The following is a 22,930-nucleotide window of genomic DNA, read 5'->3' as shown; positions in this document are numbered from 1 at the left end:
TGGTCAGTGCTATTTTTATGCGCCTCATTGGCAACAAGTGGAATTGATATTGCGTGACAAGAGATGAAGTAACATGAGTTCTGCAAAGAACCCCTTCAAATTTGTGACTAGCGCTTTAGAAATTTGCATTGCTATAGAAAGAGAACATGTAATTATGATTGCATTAGAGATGCACATATTTCAAATTCCCCGTTATCTTGTCACTTCCCCCCCCTTTAAGACTTCATTGACTTCTAAATGCTCTTTATTGGTTGAAAGCCAACAATGAGGAGAAAAATGCCCTTTCTATCTTCAAGCTGGGAAAAAGGAGGGAAAGGGTATTTATACATACAAATTTTATAGAAAAAACAATTTGTACACTTGTGACAAACTTACAGTATTCTTAAGTGATGTTAGCTATACTTAGAGAAGACTCATGGAAATCAGTAGAATTAAGTAAATAAAGTTCATTAATTTTACTGTGAGTATGACTTAGCTGGATCACATCCACAATCATTAGATTACCGCAACACGTTATGCTTGGGGCTGCCTCTGAAGACTGTCTTGAAACTTAAGCTGGTGCAGAATTCAGCGGCCAGCTTGCTCATTGAGGCAAGATGGTTTGAATATACTGTATAATGCCAATCCTGACTCGACTGTACTGGCTGCCAGTTAGTTTCTGGACCCGATTCAAAGTGCTGGCTTAAGCAGTTCAGGAGTGCAATACTTCAAGGACCACATCTTCCCATATGAAACAACCCAGATGCTCTGATCATCACCAGAGGATGCTCTCCCTAGGGAAGCTCACATATCCTTACATGCCAGGCAAAAACATTCCTCGTATCCCAGGACTTTGGCTAATTAAATAAGATATGGCCTTTTAAACCAGGGCATCTAAGTTTGGCCTGATTGAGGGACAGTATTTCAATATGAGTAGAAAAATGAGAGTACCCCTAAACTTTTTTTAAGGAAAAAAAACTGCCTGTGAGTATATGAAAAGGATTGCTCCAAATCTCTTTGCTCTCTCTCACTCACTCATTTTTGAACCCAGCTCAGATTCTCATCTTGAGTTGCTTCTTACGTCTTCATAGACTATTTTGTCCTGCACTCTGCCTGATCTTGTCTCCACCATCACTCAGACTCAGCAGATGCTTGGCTTAATTATGTCCTACAAATCTCCAACCATAGCATCCATAACATCTTGGATGATATGCTATGTGCTGGCAGAAATGAAACTCATCTAATTAGTACAACTCTGTTTCTTTAGGGTCTTCAAGTGCTACATCTAAATGATGGAACTGAACATCCCCCGACTGCTGTGATATTAACAAGCATTACTCTCTGCTTATTAGAAACTGAGCAGGAAACAAGGGGATGGTGATAACTGGTTGACTTGCCCAAGAACAATGTGGAAGATGAACACAGAGCATAAAGTCTAGGTCTGCATTCCCAACCTAGTGACCACCAGATGTTTTGGACGACAACTCCCATCAGCTGCCAACCAGTTTTTATACAGGCAAGAGAAAACAGTATGTTTTGAATGTCAGCATTTAAATCCATTAAATAAACAAACACAACTACAAAAAGGGATAAAATGGTTACAGTTGTTTTTACATGATAGAGCTGGTCAGAAGTTAAACAATATGCGGAAACACATTTCTCATGGATGGGACAATGATTCCCTCCATAATCTGTCCATGGCTTTTCACCAACTGTGAAACAGTGTTTACCCTTGGTGACAAAATGGCAGGTGAGCCAGGCGGCAAAACTGGTTTATCCCATTGTGGCAGCATGTTAACATTTCCAAAAAAATTCTGACCCACTGAACTGGGCATATTCAAGCTTTTCTGGGGATGATAGCTTCCCTTGGAAAATAAAATTAGACCCAAGCTCTGAAAATCTGAAAATTCTCACAGGCTGTTCCTTATATTACCAGACTCCAGTCAGTGATGATAAGCAAAGATAGAGTCAAGGCACAGAAAATAATTTCACATAAGTTTAAATCCTGGATATCTCTTACCACCATCACCTCCCACATCGCCCAGTGGGAAAGAGTGTGCAATTTTCATATTTGAAGTATTTGAAATGAATCATTTGTGAACAATCTGCATCCCTGCAATTAATTGCTCCAGAAAGTGGTGGGATCGTTTTGAATAATGAATGAGCTTGGTAATTGCACGATCTGTTCGCAGAGGACTTGCCAATATGGACAAAAAGGCGGGAAAGAGAGCTAAAGAACATCAAAATGAATCACTGAGTACAGCATTCTCCTAAAAAGAACTGCATCAGCATTCAAGAACAGGGAGGTTGTGCCATTGAAGTCCCCAGCAGGCATTCAAAAATATTGAAAGAGTCAGAAATCCACATGAGTCTAAGCGCTGATCCTCACATGCAGGAAAATCATTGTGAAATGAAAATGGACAAAGTCAATAAAGCTAGGTCCATCATCTTGCCTTGCCGCAGAAGCACCTAGCATGACAAGATGTTCTTCACATGCACCCACAGCATGAACTACTGGGGAATGCAAGAAACAACCACGTGTGAGGTCAGAGGTCAACTGCATTGGTGTGAGGGGTTGGACTCAAGGGGGAGAGATGGAGGAGGAATGGTGGAGATTCCTGACGCTGCAGGAGGAGGAGAATGTAGCATTGATTAACAGCAGGGCTTTGAGGAGTTTGAGGGAAGTCACAGCTCAGAGATAGATGAACAGAAGAGTTGGGAAGAGTTAGGAGAAGGGGAGGGGAGGCAGAGGCAGACCAGCCAGCTGACACGTTGAACCCCCTTCTCCCAGAACTCGGCGCTCGTTAAAGAGTGCAGGAACAAAGGACCCAAAGACAATTGACCATGAGCGGCCACCGTAAGGGGAAGTGCTGTTGCTATAAGGAGGGAGGAGGAGCTGAGTTGGAGCAACACGTTTATCAGGGTATACTGCATTCTTTTGTGTCCTGCTGTTATGAATGAATAAACTCATTAGAAAGGACTCTACCTTGTTCTCGCTGCTTCTTGCTGCCACCAGGGGAGGAATAGAATTCCTGAAGCTTTGACAACTGGTCTCCCCCTCCCAGTGATGGACCAGACTAGAAGGAGGAAGGGACTCTTACACTGGCGTAGTTGCACATGTTGTGTGTGTGTGTGCGCGCACACACACATGTTAATATTTAGTACTTAGCATTTCTTAGGGCTGTGTATGGAACCGCTTCCCCCAATGGACCCCTGGATTGGGCTAATTTGCTCTGTTCTACCCCAGGGACCATCCACCTCACATTGGATCTGTCCCTGAGCAACTGGAGGGGGCATGGCTAAGAGTTTTTAAAGAATTTTTAAAACCCTATATTTACCCCTATTTTAAAACACAGTTCAGAGGTGGGTGGAGGATCCAATCTTGCATGAAGAATGGTATTTGCAAGTTTGCGGTGAAGTATTATCTGCCCAAAGCAGAAGGTACAGACGAGGAGGTTCTGGCCCAAAATAAGAAAGTGTTTTAACATGGTTTGGCCAGTTTGTTTGTTTTAGCTGCGGAAACAGAGCACATTCTTCCCTTACATAATATATGCACATGCTGTTCCTGACATTGCCTGTCATTTACACACTTAATAAACGCATGCAACTTACGTGTCTAATTACATCACCATCACATACTTCCAGCTGCACATTATTTTGCCAGCTAAACCATCCAACTGCACACTAAAAAACACACACACACCATGGGCACATTTTCACAGCACTCTTTTAAGGTCGACAGGTATTCAAATGGCAGATACGGGGTTGAGGTTTAGGGCTTTGTCTAAGGTTTGAGGCTGAGTTAAAACTTGAACCAGGAGAACCTCACAGCTAACAATCTTAACTGCACCAGTTCCCAGTCCTCACAAATAACACAAGACAAAGTGGACAGCAATATAGGCCAAACGCTGTACAGGTCAGCGTCTATACATGCAAGGTCAACAAAAATAATGGGCTAAAGGTGAGAGGGCAGCCATCCTGTCTCTTTGCTGTATGATATGGGCATAAAGGGGGCAATTTCTGACAATTTCATCTTATGCTGTTGGTTGGTGGGAATCAGTTGCAGTGATTTTTCCTGATATAATTTCAAGCCTTTCACAAAAATCAATGACTGTTATAAATAACACTATGCCAACATCTTCTCTCTATTCCTTGAAAGTTTTCTTCCTCTGAAAAAGAGCCAATCTTTCTTTCCATTCTTAAGATCACTATATATGTGTGTGTGAATTTACAGAACTTTGAGCTTACCTTATGATTGCAAGGTGGCCTAGTGTCGTGTGTATAGGCTTTTACAGGATTTTTTGGGGAGGTGGGGGTGGGGAGGGCTGCAAAGTAAAATCCTGAAAGCAGGGCACGCTAGAAAAATATTGCTGGCACATTTTGCCCTTTTTCTCAGGTTCTACACATGCTAGAAACCTGATCTAATAAATTCTGATCTGATAACGTCCCATAGAAGGTGCTATATAATGTTCTCTTCCCCCAGGTTTTAATTGGAGTGTCGGAATCTGGGGACCACTGGTAAGGTGAGTGCACAGCGTTGGTGAAATAGTCCCCAGAACAAAAGAAAGGGGACTTGCAAGCATCCCAATATGAAAGTAGGCAAACAAAAATTCTCTCCCCTTTCCTAATATTTAATTGCAGCTTCTTTTCTCATCAATTAGTGGGGAATGGTAAAAAAGGAAGAAGATATGGGAGACAATTTTGGCACAGCACTAGTTAATAATGCACTTGGCATCTTGGAAGCCATTTGACTGTCAACTTCACTGTCATATGACTCGGTCTTACCTTCTTATCGTCCTTAGTAGCGTGGACCTGGCCTCATTATGGAAAGTGATGATGATGCTGGTTGGTGGCAGATCTGTGCGATAGTGCAAAGTAGTGCATCTGAATGAAGGAAGAGACAAAAGTATTGCTCAGGTTATGGAATCGTTAAGAGTGTGGCATTCAATAGATTTCCTTCCCAGTAGGGAGGTGCTAAGTGACAACTAAAACCCATCTGTGCAGCTCTGAAATTTGTGCTATTCATTCTTCATTAAAGCAATGCTATGTGAATATAGGTTCTATGAAATGAAACTGGGTTTGATGAGACACAGGATTGCAATGTGAAAGATTATGCCATTCTTCTAAACAAGATAAAGAGCCACTGGTGAGACGTCCACCAGCACCTGAAACCCAGGATGAAACTCTGTCACTTACAGGACACTCTGTTTGTCCTATAAGCCAACCAAGTTGCAAGTTGTGCATCCTTGCCAATCCCACCAGAAGCTTCTTTGCTCAGCCTCAGTGAAGGGTTTGGGATTGGATGGAAAGGAGAGAAAAAGCTCAGTGTCGCCTATGTGTTGAAGGCACTCCACCCCTAATTTCCACATCAACTCACCAAGTCCCATAATACACGCTGCAGAGGTAGGATCACAATGAACCCCACAGGACCAACAAAATCCTGAGACATAAGAGGTGATCTCCTATAACTACTTCGAGTGACCTTTCTAGGAATGAGCAAAACTGCTTATGAGTAAGATAATTTTTGATTAATTATGAAACAAAAAATTACTGGAGCACTGTTCACAATACTTATTATTTATTACCTATCACAAAGCTGTTCAGAAGTCATCATATAAAGGACGTAAACATAACCATTAATAAAAAAATACTCTTAAAATTCCAAGAAAACTCATTAATTACAAGAGCAGTAAGATAATATATACTATGGCTAATAAAAGCAAGCCGGGAAGGGCTGGGCGATGGGCTCTGCGGGGTGGTGAATGCTTCCCTCTGTGAGGGAACATTCCCAGATTCGCTGAAAGAGGCGGTCATTAAACCGCTTCTTAAAAAACCATCTTTAGACCCGGCCAGTATGGCCAACTATCGCCCAGTCTCAAATCTTCCATTCTTGGGCAAGGTGATTTGACCTGGCTTGTCACCTGTCTGGCCAGAGTGGTGCATGCTCTAGTTATCTCCCGCTTGGACTACTGCAATGCGCTCTATGTGGGGCTACCTTTGAAGGTGACTCGGAAACTACAGCTAATCCAGAATGCGGCAGCTAGACTGGTGACTGGGGGCGGCCACAGAGACCACATAACACCGGTCTTGAAAGATCTACATTGGCTCCCAGTACGTTTCCGAGCACAATTCAAAGTGCTGGTGTTGACCTTTAAAGCCCTAAACGGCTATGGCCCAGTATACCTGAAGGAGCGTCTCCACCCCCATCGTTCTGCCCGGACACTGAGGTCCAGCGCCGAGGGCCTTCTGGCGGTTCCCTCATTACGAGAAGCGAAGCTACAGGGAACCAGGCAGAGGGCCTTTTCGGTGGTGGCGCCCGCCCTGTGGAATGCCCTCCCATTGGATGTCAAGGTGATGGACAACTACCTGACATTCAGAAGACATCTTAAGGCGGCCCTATTCAGGGAAGCTTTTAATGTATGATATTTTAGTGTTTTTGGTTTCTGTGGAAGCCGCCCAGAGTGGCTGGGGAAACCCAGCCAGATGGGAGGGGTACAAATAAATTATTATTATTATTATTATTATTATTATTATTATTATTATTATTATTATAAACTGCTAGGCAAAGCAGGGGACTAAAAAGAAAGAAAGAATTCTCCTTAAAGGCAACTTCAACAGAATCAGAACTCCAGGGCAAAAAGGCGCATCTTAAGTAAATGGAAAAACTGAAATAGTTATGAAACAGCCTGTTCCATAAAGAAGGTGCCACTGCCAAGAAGGCCCCAACTCAGGTTACTGCCCAAGAGCTTTGCCCAAGAGCAGGGTCTCAATTTTAATGTCCAAGCTGCGATTGCTCCAAACTATCGACTTTGCGAGTTGTGTGTCACTGAGGCAGAAGACATGATGTCCAGGTTGGGTTCCCAACGCCTCTGATTTTGGAAATGAAGCCGCACGTGCTGTTCACACAGTGCATTTGCTGCTTCCTTATTTTATTATATTGCCTTGAGGTTGGCACTCACATATTCTCTTCTACTTTGCAGTGACATTTCATCAGTGCAGAAGGGCTGAGTCTTGGCTGGAAGATGCTAGAGTCTACCAGATACTAGGACCCAGGAGATCACCTGGGTTCAAATTCCCACTGGGCGACCTTGGGCCAGTCACGGTCTTTTATCCTAACCTTCTTCACAGGGTTGTTGTGAGGATAAAACAGGGAGGGGGAAAACCATGTAGGTGTCCACATTGAGCTCCTTGGAGGAAAAGGTGAGATGTAAAGTAAATAAATAAATTGGTTTGCCTTTTCAGACTATTTTATGCCATGTTGTATGCCTTGGTTTTGAACTGAGATATTTATTGTTGTTCAATCTCGTGGGAAAGTGAAAGACAATTAAACAGATGGACAATTATGATGACATAACATTTAATGTAAAGATTCACAGATTGGTTGCTGAGTTCTGGATCCCACATCCTGTGGGATATGCACACCTTATCCGCACCACAACTTACGTCTTTTCATCTGGAGCTTCACAGAGTCATTCTCGCCCTGACCTAAGATAAATAATTGGCCACCCCATTGTATCCCTATCCAGTGGTGTCTGCTGTTTGTTCTTTTACGTAAATGCCTTATTGTAAAAGGTGAATTACATGTTAACCGCACAGATGGAAATTGAGCTCTTAATGACATTCTGAATATACAAGCAACACTTCCTTGCCTTTCTCTCTCTGTGATATGCACAGTCTTGTGGCGACCCATTCAATAGGCTGGGGAACCTTTGTAGACAGATCTTTCAGATGTTTTGCCTTTCATCACACAAAAAGGGTTTTCCTCAAAGCCTTCAACACTAATTGGTTCCTCTTTTACAAAAAAAAAAAAAAGCGGGGGGGGAGCTCTTTTGACATGTTTTGCTGGCTCTTTACCTTTAAAACTGTGCTTCCCAAACTACAGGCCACAATGGGATGGTGCTCCCTATTTGTGTTAACGCTGCTCTGTTCCCCTCACATTCATCTCTGGGACTGGGAAGGCAGAGGGGGAAGACTTCACTAAACCTAACTAAAGTAAGGTGGAAAACCGTGTGCAAACTGAACTTCTTCCTCTTCCATGTATCTGGAATAACATGCATTTAGAGGTAGCCTGGCTCCCAGATGGAGCTGCCAAAAGATGGTGGGAAAATCTAGGGAGAGGCAGTTAGTGTCGCATTTATGTCAAAGAGATTAATAACCATATAACTTTTAGAAAACATCTGAAGGCAGCCCTGTATAGGGAACTTTTTAAAAATGTTTGGTGTTCTATTATGTTTTTTATATCTGTTGGAAGCTTCCCAAAGTGGCTGGGGCAATCCAGTCAGATGAGTAGGGTACAAATAAAATAAATGATGGTGATGATGATGATGATGATGATGATGTAAGAGGCACAGCCTCTAACAATTCCCCCGACAATGAAGTTATGTCATTGAGTAAACCACCTCTTGCTTGAGGATTTAAAGGTCACTACAGAAATTTGAGGCCACATTTTAATCTGAAATAAACACCAGCTTTAGTATTTAATTCTGGATTCCAAAGCTTACAATCCAACTTGGGAATCCAAAAAGCATGAAATCTTCCATTTGGCCTTACATACAGCCTTTCGTGAGCTGGGAAGACGAATGTCGCTATGCTAATTCAAAGCTTGATGCAACATACTCTAGCTCTTTAGCTAACGTCACTTTTCCACAGACCCTGAATTAGAAACCAATGTTTGAAAGTTTGGGGGATCGGGGTAGAGCAAAGGGTTGGGGCAGGGGGAGGAATGCAGGGTAGGGAAAGCCTGGATTGGCTCTACATGTGCATTCAACAGGGCCCCAAACCTGTGTTTACCATAAGGTTACCAGAAGTCCCCGTTTCCCGGGGACAGTCCCCAGATTTACAAATCAGTCCCCATACAAAATCCATTGAAGTTGAAAAGTGTCCCCGGATTCATTGAAAAAAATCTGGTAACCTTAGGTTACCATGCCCCACTCCCAAATATCCCAGTAAATGACAGTGACACTACTGACAAGAGTGCAGTGGCATGGCACCAACTCACTGGACCAGTTGCTCCTTGGTTATAAATCCCGTATTTGCCATGGCCACTTTTTATAGCTCATAATAATCAACGGTATAGGTGCTCCCGAGGAAGAGTCAAGAGTGGGTTGAAACTGCCCCTCTGCCTTCCTCAGCAATGTATTTGAGAGGAATATAGGACATTCTATTTGACTGCAATCAGTTTTTACAGACCAAGTTTAAGAATTTCCTTCCTAAGTCAGAGTGAACATCCATCTAGTCTAGAAATTTGCCGCCCAGATGACCTAGCTGGTTGCCCCTGAAATGCTCACGAGCAAAGCATGGAGGAGATGCTCTGTTTCCTAGTTTATTCCAAGCATCTAGTAATCAGTGATATACAGCCTCTGACTGTGGAGCTTAATAGTCATATAGCTGTTGATAGACCTGTCTTCTTTCATGAGTTTGATCATAACTTTTTAAAAGGCCACAGCTTCTTGTGACAATAAATTCATGATAAGTTCATGATGTGTTACATGAAGATATATTGCTCCCTTCTGACAATCAATTAGTTTAGATCCAAATAAAGTTGCTAGCTTTGTTTATACCAAATTTATGCCTCTCTCTACTCAAGCGCTTGTCACATCTATGATTCCAAAAGTATATTAGGGCAATGGCAACTGGCATACCTCAAGACAGACTGTGCCCCTCTGGGTAGTATAAGAGCAATCACTATTTAATACAGACAGACAGACATTCACTATCTTAGTTGTTTTGTTTGCTGGATTCTCTTCCACCTAAACATACTGGTTAGAGTGTTAACTGGGACCTCGGAGACCAGGGTTCAAATCCTCCCTCAGTCACGAAGGCCTTGCTTAACCTACTGCGCAGGGTTGCTGTTGAAAGAACAACAGGGATCATTTAGTATGTGACTTAAACAGTCCATTTTGTCACCGGTCTCACTGACAGCAGATTCTGACTTATAGAGGTTCTAGTCAATGGGAGGTTAGTTGTTAGTGAGGAAGATGGTTGAGATTTGACAGTTTTCAACTATTTCAAGCGACCACCAATTCTGAAGAGAGTGACGAGAGGCAATACTTTCTGTTGACAATCGCCTTATATATTACAGCGAAGTAAAACTAGGACAGAAGGACTGAAGCCCAAACTCACTGATGTCTGTGTTTGTGAGTTTGTTAGGGCTGTTCTGTAGCCATTTTGAAACAGCAAAATAAACTAGTTAATCTCTGGAATTCATTAAACAACCAGGAAAAGGGATGCTATGGTAATGGGAGGGAAACAGTGACAGCTGTGGAATGGAGAAGGAGAAACATTACCAAGTGGCTAATTTAACAACTCTCACTGTCTAACTTTAATGCCTCCACAAAGAGGGCCACCTCCAAGTTTGAAGTGACCTCCTACATCATCATTGGCCCCCTCTGGGAGGCACAGTTGGTGACAGGCACCAATAGCAGCAGTGGTATTCCAGTCAGCACCAAATGACAAACCCCCATTTAAATTTTCCACAATGCTCCTGATAAAGTACCACTCAGGGGCATTGTGGGAAATTTAAGGGGTGGCTCCTCAGACCTAGATACCTTGCACTGACTGGATGAGCCAGCAGACTCTGGCAGCTATTCAAAGACGCCATAGTCTAATGCCAAACCTGCCTGCAAATCTAACTGCTCAGTTCTAAAAAGATAAAAATAAAGTTCACAGTGGAAAGCCCCATTGTTTGCACATGTGCCTGTTAAAAACGCCTGCCTACCTTCCCATCCTAAGGGTTTTCTGCTTTGTGCGTCTGAGTATGGAATTCCAGGCATTTTCTTGGAAATTGGAAAGCTTTTGGCGCATCAGACTCAAATATCCTTTTTAATTGAGCCAGCCTTTTCTGTCAATATTGACTCTAGCAGGGCAGAAGGAATCGCCCAGAGTTTACTCTCATGTTTGATTTATGCTGTACGCACAGGTTAAAAAAACTGTAAAACAGGAGATATAAAAGTGGAAATCTCAGAGGAGACCTCTAATTGTTTTCCGTTGTGTGTGGTTATAATCCGGCACAATAATGCAGAGGTAAGCCGTGCAATCTGTGTGGAGTGAGAAAGCATAGCAAATTATGGTCAGAGGAGCCTTAAAGCTTAGGCAAAACCTCACAGTGCCTCAGGAATTGCAATGAAAGGCTTTGCTCAGACATATTTATAGAACAAGGAACCACGGACAGGCATGTTAAGACTTCTCATTAACTGACTTGCTCTGCAATATTTCAGAGGAGGATGTCAATGGGATTTAACAAGCCTAACTGTGTACAGGACTGCAGATCAGGCGAAGTCACCGTGACTTGGCCAGAGTGACGTAATGCCTGTGGCTTAAACAATTTTAGAAGTTAACAGAAGTTATAGTCCCACTGTCTCTCATACAGTTGTAGCTTTTCCTATGAATCAAGAATATCCAATCTCCTTAGAAATCTATCAGGGTATTTAAGAGTGTGTGTGTGTGTGTGTGTGTGTGTGTGTGTGTGTGTGTGTGTATCTCACCTTACCATCCTAAAAAGAGTCCTATTGGATCAGGTGACAGCTGGATCTAGCCCTGCATCCTGTTCTCACAGTGGCCTACTAGATGCCTATGGGATGTCCTCAAGGAGGACCTGAACACAACAGCACTCTCCCTACCTGGGATTCCCAGCAACCAGTATTCAAAGCCAACAGTGGAAGTAGAACATAGCCAGCAAAGCCAATTGCCAAGGGCAGCCTTATCAACCATCAATTTGCCTGATCCTCTTTTAAATCCATCCAAGCTGGTGGCCAATGCTAGTTCTTGTGGAAGAGTGCAATTGTGTCATTGAAATTCTACTCAGTATTGATCCAGAGTACATTCCAAAGTATAGGTAGCAGAGTAACAACTTAAACACACAAAAAAGACCAGAGGCAATAATATTTCATCCAGCAGAGCTTTACTGCTACTGAAGGCAAATGACCATAATGGTCACAAATCCACTGCATTCAGGATTGGCACTGTCCATGAGAAATCCAGTTGCAGCAGACTTATCTTAAACTTACAATAACTTATAATAAGTCTACAACTTAACGCTAAGCATACTATGTACAGAACACCACACCAGAAGGAAGAGAGATAGAAAGTGAAAGTGAAACCCAGGCTCCTTCTGGCCTTATTCTGATAGTCAGCATGACCTTGACAGAAGAGATAAGAGAACCAGTTCAAGTCAATTGTACTCAGCTTCTCTGAAGGTATAACCCAAACATCATGAACCTTCTGCTTTGTTTCATTCACACAGAGAAGCTTCCAGAAGCTTCCATAACCCTTTAAAATTAATTAGAATAGGAAAGATCTCTATGTTGTTGTTGTTGAGTCGTTTAGTCATGTTCAACTCTTCGTGACCCCATGGACCAGAGAACACCAGGGACTCCTGTCTTCCACTGCCTCCCGCAGTTTGGTCAAACTTATGTTCGTAGCTTCGAGAACACTGTCCAACCATCTCGTCCTCTGTCGTCCCCTTCAATACTTTCTGCACTAAGAAATGCAAACTGTGTGCCATGTGAAGTAGTACCTTCTTTTATCTATCCTGAACCTTCTAATATTCTGCATTGTCGTATGTCTGCAAGTTCTAGTGTCATGAAAGAGAGAAACTTTTCTCCGTTTACTTTCTCTACACTGCACACAACTTTATACACAGTTTCATCCTTGACGGTAGTTTGCTTGGCTTTTTTATTGCGGCTTTAGAATTTGCAAGTGTATTTTAAGCTGTGTTTTATTATTACATTATTGTTGATTCTAATATATTATGTAAGCTGCCTTGGGAAATAGTTCAAGAATGTTAAAAATAAAGAACATACCCAATCCATGAGCAGCACTCAACCCACATTTAATGTACAAAAACGCCTAAGTCAGAAATCAAAGCACTGTAGGCAAAACTGTGCATTAAATGTTGGTTGAGCTACAAATTGAATGCGCACTGAAGCAATCAGCACCACTTTGGCGCATGGCAAAGGCTTCGTGGACTCACTTGGCCTACAATTACACCAGGCCACTCTTGTAATTTGACCCGCACATTGTGCTATGTTTGTAGGGTCGTAAGGCATAAATTAGAAGGCTGATCGCCGAAGAATTGATGCTTTTGAATTATGGTGCTGGAGGAGAGTCTTGAGAGTCCCATGGATTGCAAGAAGATCAAACCGATCCATTCTTAAGGAAATCAGCCATGAGTGCTCACTGGAAGGACAGATCCTGAAGCTGAGGCTCCAATACTTTGGCCACCTCATGAGAAGAGAAGACTCCCTGGAAAAGACCCTGATGTTGGGAAAGATGGAGGGCACAAGGAGAAGGGGACGACAGAGGACGAGATGGTTCGATAGTGTGCTCGAAGATACCAGCATGAGTTTGACCAAACTGCGGGAGGCAGTGGAAGACAGGAGTGCCTGGCGTGCTGTGGTCCATGGGGTCACGAAGAGTCGGACACGACTAAATGACTAAACAACAAACAAGGCATAAATGGCTCACGACTGGCTCACTGCAAGCCAGTCTGCCACCTATATCCACCTGTTCCCAAGCAAACTTACCTTTGCAAGGCGGGAGAGGGGCTGGCTGAGGGAGAGCTGGCAGATGTCAGCAGAGCTCTTGCAATCTCATCCACAGATACTCCCAGAGTATCCTATTGCCCCGGGGGATGCACACACAAACTGCAGCATCCATTGTCTTCCGGCCCCTTGCTGGTTTATTAATATAGTACTATAGCAGTATTATATAAAGTAGTATTACATAAAGGAGCTGTGAAAATAAATAATTCAAGGGAAAGGGGAAATTAAAAAGTGGGGATTGGAGGAAACGGAATTAAGGGGAAAGGGGGTCCTGCAACAATGAACTTATAACACACTTCTTTTATAAATGAGAACTTGAGCTAGGCAGAAAAGAGCTGCTCTGACTGCCACATGCGGATAAGCACAAGGCATAGGAGAGCAATGCTCTTACCAACATTGCTGGCTCCCCTGCCCATTGGACTTTTTCCCAATTAAATAAACAGTTGCATGGAATAACTTCCTGCATTACCGAGAATGTAATATTAAATAAAGATATTATTGAGAAAAGCAGTGCCAGGGAAATAAATAATTCAAAGCGGGGTGGGTTGGGGGGATGTGAAATAATAGATTTGGGGGGGGGGAGTATTGTTGAAAGAAGGCAATAAGGAGCAAGGAGTGGGGGAAGAGAGCCCTGAAATCATAACACATACCATTCCCATGTGCCAAATTAATCTCAAAAGAAAAGAAAAAATCAGATCAGAATTGAAAAAGGAAAAAAAAAAAACATCAGATCTGACGGCTCTGTATAGTCTGCACCAAACTTCCAGAAAATTGCTTTCTCACTGCTATTGATATACAATTATGCTCTAAATGCTCCCAGATGTGTGCCCTGCTATCTTCTTTGTACGTAGCATCAAAAAGGGTCTCCTTCCAAAAAAGAGAGGGAGGGAGGTGGAGGGAGAGAGAGAGAAAGAGAGAGAGAGAGAGAGAGATATTGGCGTACTGATAGAGACAGAAGATCCCAGCCACTAATACATCAATTATGTTGAGAGTTGAGAGCCAGCTAGTGCAGAATTGGATTTTCTATATACCTGCTGCTACCTCAAACGCAAAGAACGCTCCGTTACTCAAGTCATGCCCAGTAGCTGGGATGGGTTCACTCCTCACCTTCCCTGCCCTGGGAAGAGCTCAGCAGTCAGGCAGCAGGGGATAACGAATTATGCCAGAACAGGGAGGTGAAAGGGCACAGAAAAGGGCAGCAGAAATGAACAGGGGCTCAAGCAGCTCTCTGATTTTGTTTATTTTGTTTGCTTATTAAATTTGTGTATTGTGCTTCATCAGAGCAGTTCGCAGCATGAAAATACAAAAAGAAACACAAAATACATAATAAAAACAAGATGAGGAAAGGATTACCACACGGGGCCTTTCCATTTTAGAAAACCGTTTGGGGGGGAATTCTCCCACGCTCGTAGTATTAGAACTTGAGGTCACCCAATGATGCTGAATTGACATGGAGTCATGGAGGACAAGGCTACTCATGGCTGATGAATATTCCCACCCCCCCACACACACACACAGTCGGAGGCAGTATGCCTCTGAATGCCAGGTGCTGGAATCTATGGAAGGGGGGGGCTGCCATTTTGCTCCGGTTCCTGGTTCTGGGCTTTCCACAGGCATCTAGTTGGCCACCGTGAGAACGGGTGCTGGATGAGATGAGTCACTGGCCTGACTGGCAGAAATGACTGGCAGAATCCGAGACCAGGGAGAAGAGTTGGTGAAAGAAGACTGGAAGAAATTTAAAGACTATTTACAGAAATATTGTAAAATTAATGAATGTTAGAAGGATGTTGGATAGAAACTAAGGGGTTTCCAGCTGTAATGCTTTAGGAGATACGAAAAAAAGGTTTATAAATGGGTAAAAGCTTAATGGTAAGGATTTGCTGAACTAACAAATTGAAGTGGAATACAAAGAAGGGAGGTATGAGGAGGTCTGGGGAAATAAGCGTAAGGAAGATATGTTATGGAAAACTATTTGTTTTTTTAACTGTTTTTATGTTGTATTTTGTTTCTTTTTATTTTTTACTTTTTTCATTGTTATATTTTAAAAACTTTAATAAATATCTTTTTTTGGGGGGGAAAGAGATGAGTCACTGGCCTGATCCAGAAGGGCTATTCTTATGTTCTTAAGCCCCCCCATCTCCTCCCTCCCTCTCTCTCTCTCTCTCTCTCTCTCACACACACACACACACAGAACGCTTATCAATAAAGTACAGCATTCACTGCCATGAAACGTGGTGAGGACCACCAACCTGGGCAGGTTTAAAAGGGACCTTCATAAATGTAGGCATAAATAATATTTATTATTATTATTATTATTATTATTATTACCCCAACTTTTTCCCTGACAGGGACTCCAGGCAGCTTACAGATAAAATTAAGAACTGCTAAAAGCATAAAAAACCCAACCATTTAAAAAAAATCAAGCATTAATATAATTAAAACCAGGTATGATCTGTTATGGGACACGGGTGGCGCTGTGGTCTAAACCTAGCCTAGGGTGAGCTCCCATTGCTCGGTCCCTGCTCCTGCCAACCTAGCAGCTCAAAAGCACATCAAAGTGCAAGTAGATAAATAGGTACCGCTCCGGCGGGAAGGTAAACGGTGTTTCCGTGCACTGCTCTGGTTCACCAGAAGCGGCTTAGTCCTGCTGGCCACATGACCCGGAAGCTGTATGCCGGCTCCCTCGCCCAGTAAAGCGAGATGAGCGCGGCAACCCCAGAGTCGGTCATGACTTGACCTAATGGTCAGGGGTCCCTTTACCTTTTTATGATCTGTTTAAAAACATACAGGTAATTATAATTATACATTCCTTTGGCTGTGTGAGTTCTAGTCCTGCTTCCAACATTTGACACACTGACCATTATGCTACCCTGCCTTTCACATTTCACAGTGAATGGCGACATGGCAACTCCTTCAAGCCGCCTGTCACGAGAGCAGCAGGAGAGGGGGGAATCCAGTGTTCACATCAATCCCAAACCGTCGTTCACCCAAGGCCTGTTCACCGGTTACACTGATCACAGCAAAGTCTACACGTGTACAAGCATTTGTGTGAAAGAGCCTATGTTCAGCAATTCTGTACACAGCCTGTACGTCCATTGAATGCTGCATGAGTGTACAGCCCAACTATCTCTGTGAGCAGGTAGACAGCTTGTCCGCTCATTGAATATAACACATGAATATCTCAACCAACCTAAGAAAGTGGAGTACAGGTCTGCCAGAGCAACATTTTAAAGATGCTGTAGAAATGCGAGGTCTAGCTAGTAGCACTGAAATGTGATGCGCCATTAGTGGTCCAAGTGACACATTGAAAGGAAATCCTTCAAAACATGAAACTCACGTATAAAGGGCATTTGACGCCACTGGGCAAGCTCATTGGATCAATAAGTTTATCACTTAAGAAGATGGGGCCAAAATGCTTTTTATGGCTTCTCCTAAACAACCCCTGCCCATTAACCATCCCACCACTTGAAAAGGCACATTGCCGTCGAAGCTGTTGACAAGCGGTTTTTTGGCACTCACTTGGATAATAAAACCACAGCTTGGAAAACATTAAATTCAGCATGTCCAGAATTATTCTGTGTGACAATTACATCTGGGGTAATTTCAATTTAATACCTCACTGCGAGTGAAAATTGCAGCATGCAGCCCTAAAATTGCTGTAATAATGAAAATAAACCCACTAAGAGCTGCCTGTGCTACCTCGGGCTGTCACTGGATAAATGTTTTCTGCTGCTTATGGTATTTCATAGGTCACCAAATTGCCAACACTTTTTTTTTTCTTTTTTACAAAACCAATAAAAGTTCAACTTCCCTCCCCTCCTCCCCGTCCCCATTCCCAATTGTTCTTTCACAAAAAGAGGCAATTCCAGTACACAGTGCTCCAGACCGCAGCGGGAGATTTTTTTGTTTTTGAGCTTCATGCTTTGAAATCTTATAGTAGAACAGGGATGGGGAACCTGTGGCTCTCCAGATGTGGCTGGACTCCAACTCCCATCACCCCCTGACCATGCTGGCTGGGGCTGATGGGAGTTGAAGTCCAACAACATCTGGAGGGTCAGAGGTTTCCCCACCACTGCCAAATGAAGATGCATTGTACTACATTTTCACATTCTTGGATCTCACTGTGGGACGACATACTACTTGTATGCAGGAACTTCAACAGCACAGAGAGAGGGAAAGAGGAAGAGAAGGCTGAGGGTGCTGATTCAAGGAATAATTCTTCAAGAGAGCTCATTACAGCTCACTCTCAGAGCCATTTTTGATGTCTTTAAGTCGTCGACACGTGGCCTTTCCATTTGATTTGGCTGAATTATTTATTTCCCAGCAATGATACATCTGAAATTAAACTTTCCTCAAATATGCCAGCCTTTCCAAATGGCACTGGGCATTTGAGTATACAACCTTACATGGGGGAAGCTCTCCATGATCTTTATCACAGCAACTTCTTCAGAGGCAAGAAAAATATTGTTGTTTTTCACAACTGGAGAAGCTGCAAACCCCATTAGCTCACAATGACTCCAGCTATACAACGACTTATATGACAAAACACTTGCGGACAAAATCAAATTCAGGACTTCCCAATCCAGCGTTCTTAACTCTCCTAAGTAAGAACATTTTCCTATTACCTAGTTTAATACCGAGTTTCTTTTAAGCGTGGATTTCCACTGCAACTAATATTGCCAGCTGGGTGCTACTTCTTACATTTTACTTCATGAGATGAAAATTCCCTTGTGGGTCTCTCTAGTCAGTTAACAAAATTCAGCAAAAATAAAGAAAATAATGAGAACACTAAACAAAAATAATTCCAGGAGGGCTCGCTGTTGGAAGCCAGGGAGAGAAGTAGGAAGTTGGGCAGATTGCAGCGTAGGCCTGCAACCATCTCCCCTGGCGTTTATTTCCAATCCAAAATAATTTACACTAGGAAAAAAAGGAAAGAAAAACATCCCTGAAATAGATGCCTCTTTATATAACTCTATTTCAAGTACACCTTCTCATTTAGTGAGGAAAAGGAAATGTGCCTTATTCAATCCATATTGCAGGTTAACTGGCCTGGTAAGCAATATGATTTCAAACGAGGGACACATCCAGAGATATTTCAGCTATTTTAGATATTTCTGTTTACTTACGTAATTCTTGTTTTGTGGTTTTGGCAGAATCATGAAGCAAAGGACTACTGATTAGGGGAAAGAAAAGGGTTGCAGAGTTCTTTCATCCTGGATGCTATTTAGATGCCCTTGTATGCCATTGCCCTCATTATTACATTATTGTTTTAGTTCTTTGGTGGGTGGTTCAGTTTCAAAGACTGGCAAATTGCAGTTGCCTAATTACCTTTCTTTCTTTCTTTCTTTCTTTCTTTCTTTCTTTCTTCCTTCCTTCCTTCCTTCCTTCCTTCCTTCCTTCCTTCCTTCCTTCCTCCCTTCCTCCCTTTCTTTCTTTCTTTCTCCCTCCCCCTTCCCCCTCCCCTCCCACATTTTCCCATGTTGGCTGAGGCTGACAAGAGTTGTAGTTCAATACACCCGGAGGGCACCAGCTTGGGGAAGACTGGTACAGAACTTGTGACACCATATCCCCAGAATCCGCATACAATCAAGTCTCTCTCTCTCTGCCTTGTTAACTTTCTTTAAGAGATTATTATCATTCTCTCTCCCCCTCCCTCCCCACTCGCCTCATTCCTGCTCATTATTCCTTTCTGCTTCAACAACACTTGCTTGCTAGCAGCTCTGCTTTTGCATTTTTAGCATTCTCTGTGCGTACCCAACACTCCTTCACACAGCCAGAATCACACAAGAGTGTTCTGCACATATGCCTTCCAAGCAGGCCTCCACGTCTGCAGAATCACATCAGAGAAGCCCCCCACTCTACAAAAGAAGAATCTCAGGTGCATTGAGCCTGTGTGGAATAGAGGTTAGAGCATGGGTAGGCAACCTAAGGCCTGAGGGCCGGATGCAGCCCAATTGCCTTCTAAATCCGGCCTGCGGACGGTCCAGGAATCAGCGTGTTTTTACATGAGTAGAATGCGTCCTTTTATTTAAAATGCATCTCTGGGTTACTTGTGGGGTCTGCCTGGTGTTTTTACATGAGTAGAATGTGTGCTTTTATTTAAAATGTGTCTCAGGGTTATTTGTGGGGCATAGGAATTCATTATTTTCCCCCCCTTCAAAATATAGCCCGGCCCCTCACAAGGTCTGAGGGACAATGGACCGGCCCCCTGCTGAAAAAGTTTGTTGACCCCTGGTTAGAGTGTGGCATAGAGGAAGAGCAGGATTCCAACCCCACTCGGCCTTCAAGCTCACTGGGTAACCTTGGACCAGTCATTGCCTCTCAGCCTAAGCTACCTCGCAGGATTGTTGTGGGGGTTGAATGAAGAAGGGGCAAACCATGAATGCCACTTTGAGCTCCGTAGAGCAAAAGGTGGGATATAATAATAATAATAATAATAATAATAATAATAATAATAATAATAATTTATTTACATCCCGCCCATCTGGCTGGGTTTCCCCAGCCACTCTGGGCGGCTTCCAACAAAATATTAAAATACAGTCGTGTGTCAAACATTAAAAGCTTCCCGGAACAGGGCTGCCTTCAGATGAAATAAGAGGAGAGATGAGAAACTTCAAGCCTGTTCCACATGTGGTGGAAATGTGGCACTCGAAATCTACCTGGCCTCTCTGCAAGCCACATTCGACACCAGCCCAGTTTTGCAATCTCCTTTTGTGATTTTGCCTGGCTGGAATATGTCATTGAAATCTGATAATAGCATTTGTTTGCCTGGATGTAGAATAGAGCTGGAGGTGAGAGTGTGTGCAGAGCCTGCTGTAAAGGTAAAGGGACCCCTGACCATTAGGTCCAGTCGTGACCGACTCTAGGGCGCTCATCTCGCTTTATTGGCTGAGGGAGCTGGCATACAGCTTCCAGGTCATGTGGCCAGCATGACTAAGCCGCTTTTGGAGAACCAGAGCAGCGCAGGGAGATGCTGTTTACCTTCCCACCGGGGCGGTACCTATTTATCTACTTGCACTTTGATGTGCTTTCAAACTGCTAGGTTGGCAGGAGCAGGGACCGAGCAACAGGAGCTCACCCCGTTGCGGGGATTCGAACCGCCCTAGGCTCAGTGGTTTAGACCACTGCGCCACCTGCGTCCTAAAGCCTGCTGTACAAAGGTACAATTCATATTTGCTGTTCTGCCCACATTTGCCTCTGACCCCACACCCCAAAAGTTTGCCCAGAAGAGAACGTAGTTCCCCCATTCCTGGTGAGAATCTCTTTATCCACCTATGGAGCCTGTCAAAGGTGCTCACTTTTGTCCTCCAGCTAAGGGTTTTTATCCATGGGACAATGGGCAGGTACGAAATACATCACTGGTTCACATTCAAGGCAATCTGTGGGCAATAGCTTCAGGATTAAAGCCCACAGAACCTCAGATAACACCTATCAATTCTCCAGAGAGATTGACATCAGTATTTCAATAAGCAGGGCTTCAAAACCGAGCAACAGGAGCTCACCCCCTTGCGGGGATTCGAACCGCCCTAGGCTCAGTGGTTTAGACCACTGCGCCACCTGCGTCCTAAAGCCTGCTGTACAAAGGTACAATTCATATTTGCTGTTCTGCCCACATTTGCCTCTGACCCCACACCCCAAAAGTTTGCCCAGAAGAGAACGTAGTTCCCCCATTCCTGGTGAGAATCTCTTTATCCACCTATGGAGCCTGTCAAAGGTGCTCACTTTTGTCCTCCAGCTAAGGGTTTTTATCCATGGGACAATGGGCAGGTACGAAATACATCACTGGTTCACATTCAAGGCAATCTGTGGGCAATAGCTTCAGGATTAAAGCCCACAGAACCTCAGATAACACCTATCAATTCTCCAGAGAGATTGACATCAGTATTTCAATAAGCAGGGCTTCAAAACTCCACAGTCGATAGATCTGAAGCCTCAGTGGTCCTTGCAATGGAATAAACATTATGAGAAAACTTATGGAGATGGGGACTAAAATACTTTTGGTTTATTCTGAAATAAAAAAATTGTCATAGGTTGAGAATGAGTATCTCAGAAAATGTGTATCAGGAACCAGGTGCTCTACAGCCCTGTTAAAACTAACAAGTAGGCCCTGCAATAAAATCTTGCACCATGGAATATTCCTCCTCGGGATATTCTGTTCCATTCTCCCTCCCATCCCCTGACTCGGCATGTCATACTCATTTCATTTGCCCAGTCTTTGTTGGACTGGGGGTTTTCTGTTTGTTTTTAGGGGGAGCATTGCTGCCCCTAAACATTTTTTTACTTCACCAAGCTTCCGGATGCTTCCTGTCAGGGTTCAACCATAGCCAGACCTGGAACCTGGGGTCTCCTCAGAAAATGAGCAAGAGGTGGAAGATACAAACATGCACATCACCAGGTCATCTGATTCTCAGATCTTCAGATGCCCAGGCCAAAGCACTGAACAAAATAGTTCAGGCAGAAAGGTCACCTGATAAGAAGAAGAGTTTGAAGAAGAGTTTGGATTTGATATCCCGCCTTTCACTCCCCTTCAGGAGTCTCAAAGCGGCTCACATTCTCCTTTCCCTTCCTCCCCCACAACAAACACCCTGTGAGGTGAGTGGGGCAGAGAGACTTCAGAGAAGTGTGACTGGCCCAAGGTCACCCAGCAGCTGCATGTGGAGGAGCGGAGACACGAACCCGGTTTCCCAGATTACGTGACTACCGCTCTTAACCACTACACCACACTGGCTCTCACTATGATGACATCATTATGGTGCCAGGTAACTGGCAGGTGGGCAGCTCTGTCCACCTGTCAAAGTGGCCCATGAGGAGTGAGGGAGATAGCAACCTGACCTAGAACCATTCCTCGTCCTTGTTCTAAATCATGTTCATAGTCGGGAGGCAAAATTAGGCTTTATTTGACCTAGGTCAAAGATCTAGTTTGGCCACACACATTTGTGCACACACACACACACGGGCTGGGAGCCTCAACGGCTTCATCCAGGGCAAAAAAAACCCAGCTAGCCCCCACATAGCTACGTCACTGCTGCACTCTAATCATGCAGCAGTGGCCAACAGAAATTGCTGTAACTTTGCTGAACTCAGGAAACCAGAAGAAAAAGCAAAAAAGAAAAGAAGAGAGCTCTGTTGTATACTGAGAGCAACCCTCATAATGTGAGTCATCCCTCCCCTTTCTCCCATCCATGTGTGACCAAGAGAGACATCTCTACTGAACTGGCATGACGTTTTCTTTACAAACACACACACACACACACAAAAACACATGTCATCTGGAGTTGAACCTGAGCTGGCTAGGTAGAGAACTGCATAGTGCCGTAATTTGTATCCTTAAGGTTAAATGGAATCGGCAGTCAAGAACAGCAGGAAGCACAGTATTTTCCAGTCCACAAAGAGAAGTGTGGTGTCCCACC

At 43.6% G+C, this 22,930-nt stretch overlaps 1 protein-coding gene across 1 annotated transcript in view; it reads right to left on the bottom strand.

Moving 5' to 3' along the window:
* GALNT14 (polypeptide N-acetylgalactosaminyltransferase 14) overlaps positions 1-22,930 on the bottom strand; it is a 237,656-nt gene that overhangs the window by 69,069 nt on the left and 145,657 nt on the right. The window contains exon 3 of the mRNA XM_082214849.1: positions 4,765-4,863. Coding sequence (XP_082070975.1) covers positions 4,765-4,863 — 99 coding nt within the window. The remainder of the gene's footprint in view (positions 1-4,764; positions 4,864-22,930) is intronic.

The sequence above is a fragment of the Podarcis vaucheri genome (genome assembly GCF_965113315.1).
Source record: "Podarcis vaucheri genome assembly, chromosome: 3".
Taxonomy (NCBI): domain Eukaryota; kingdom Metazoa; phylum Chordata; class Lepidosauria; order Squamata; family Lacertidae; genus Podarcis; species Podarcis vaucheri.
The sequence above is the reverse complement of the archived record's forward strand: the minus strand, read 5'-3'. Positions and strand labels throughout refer to the sequence as shown.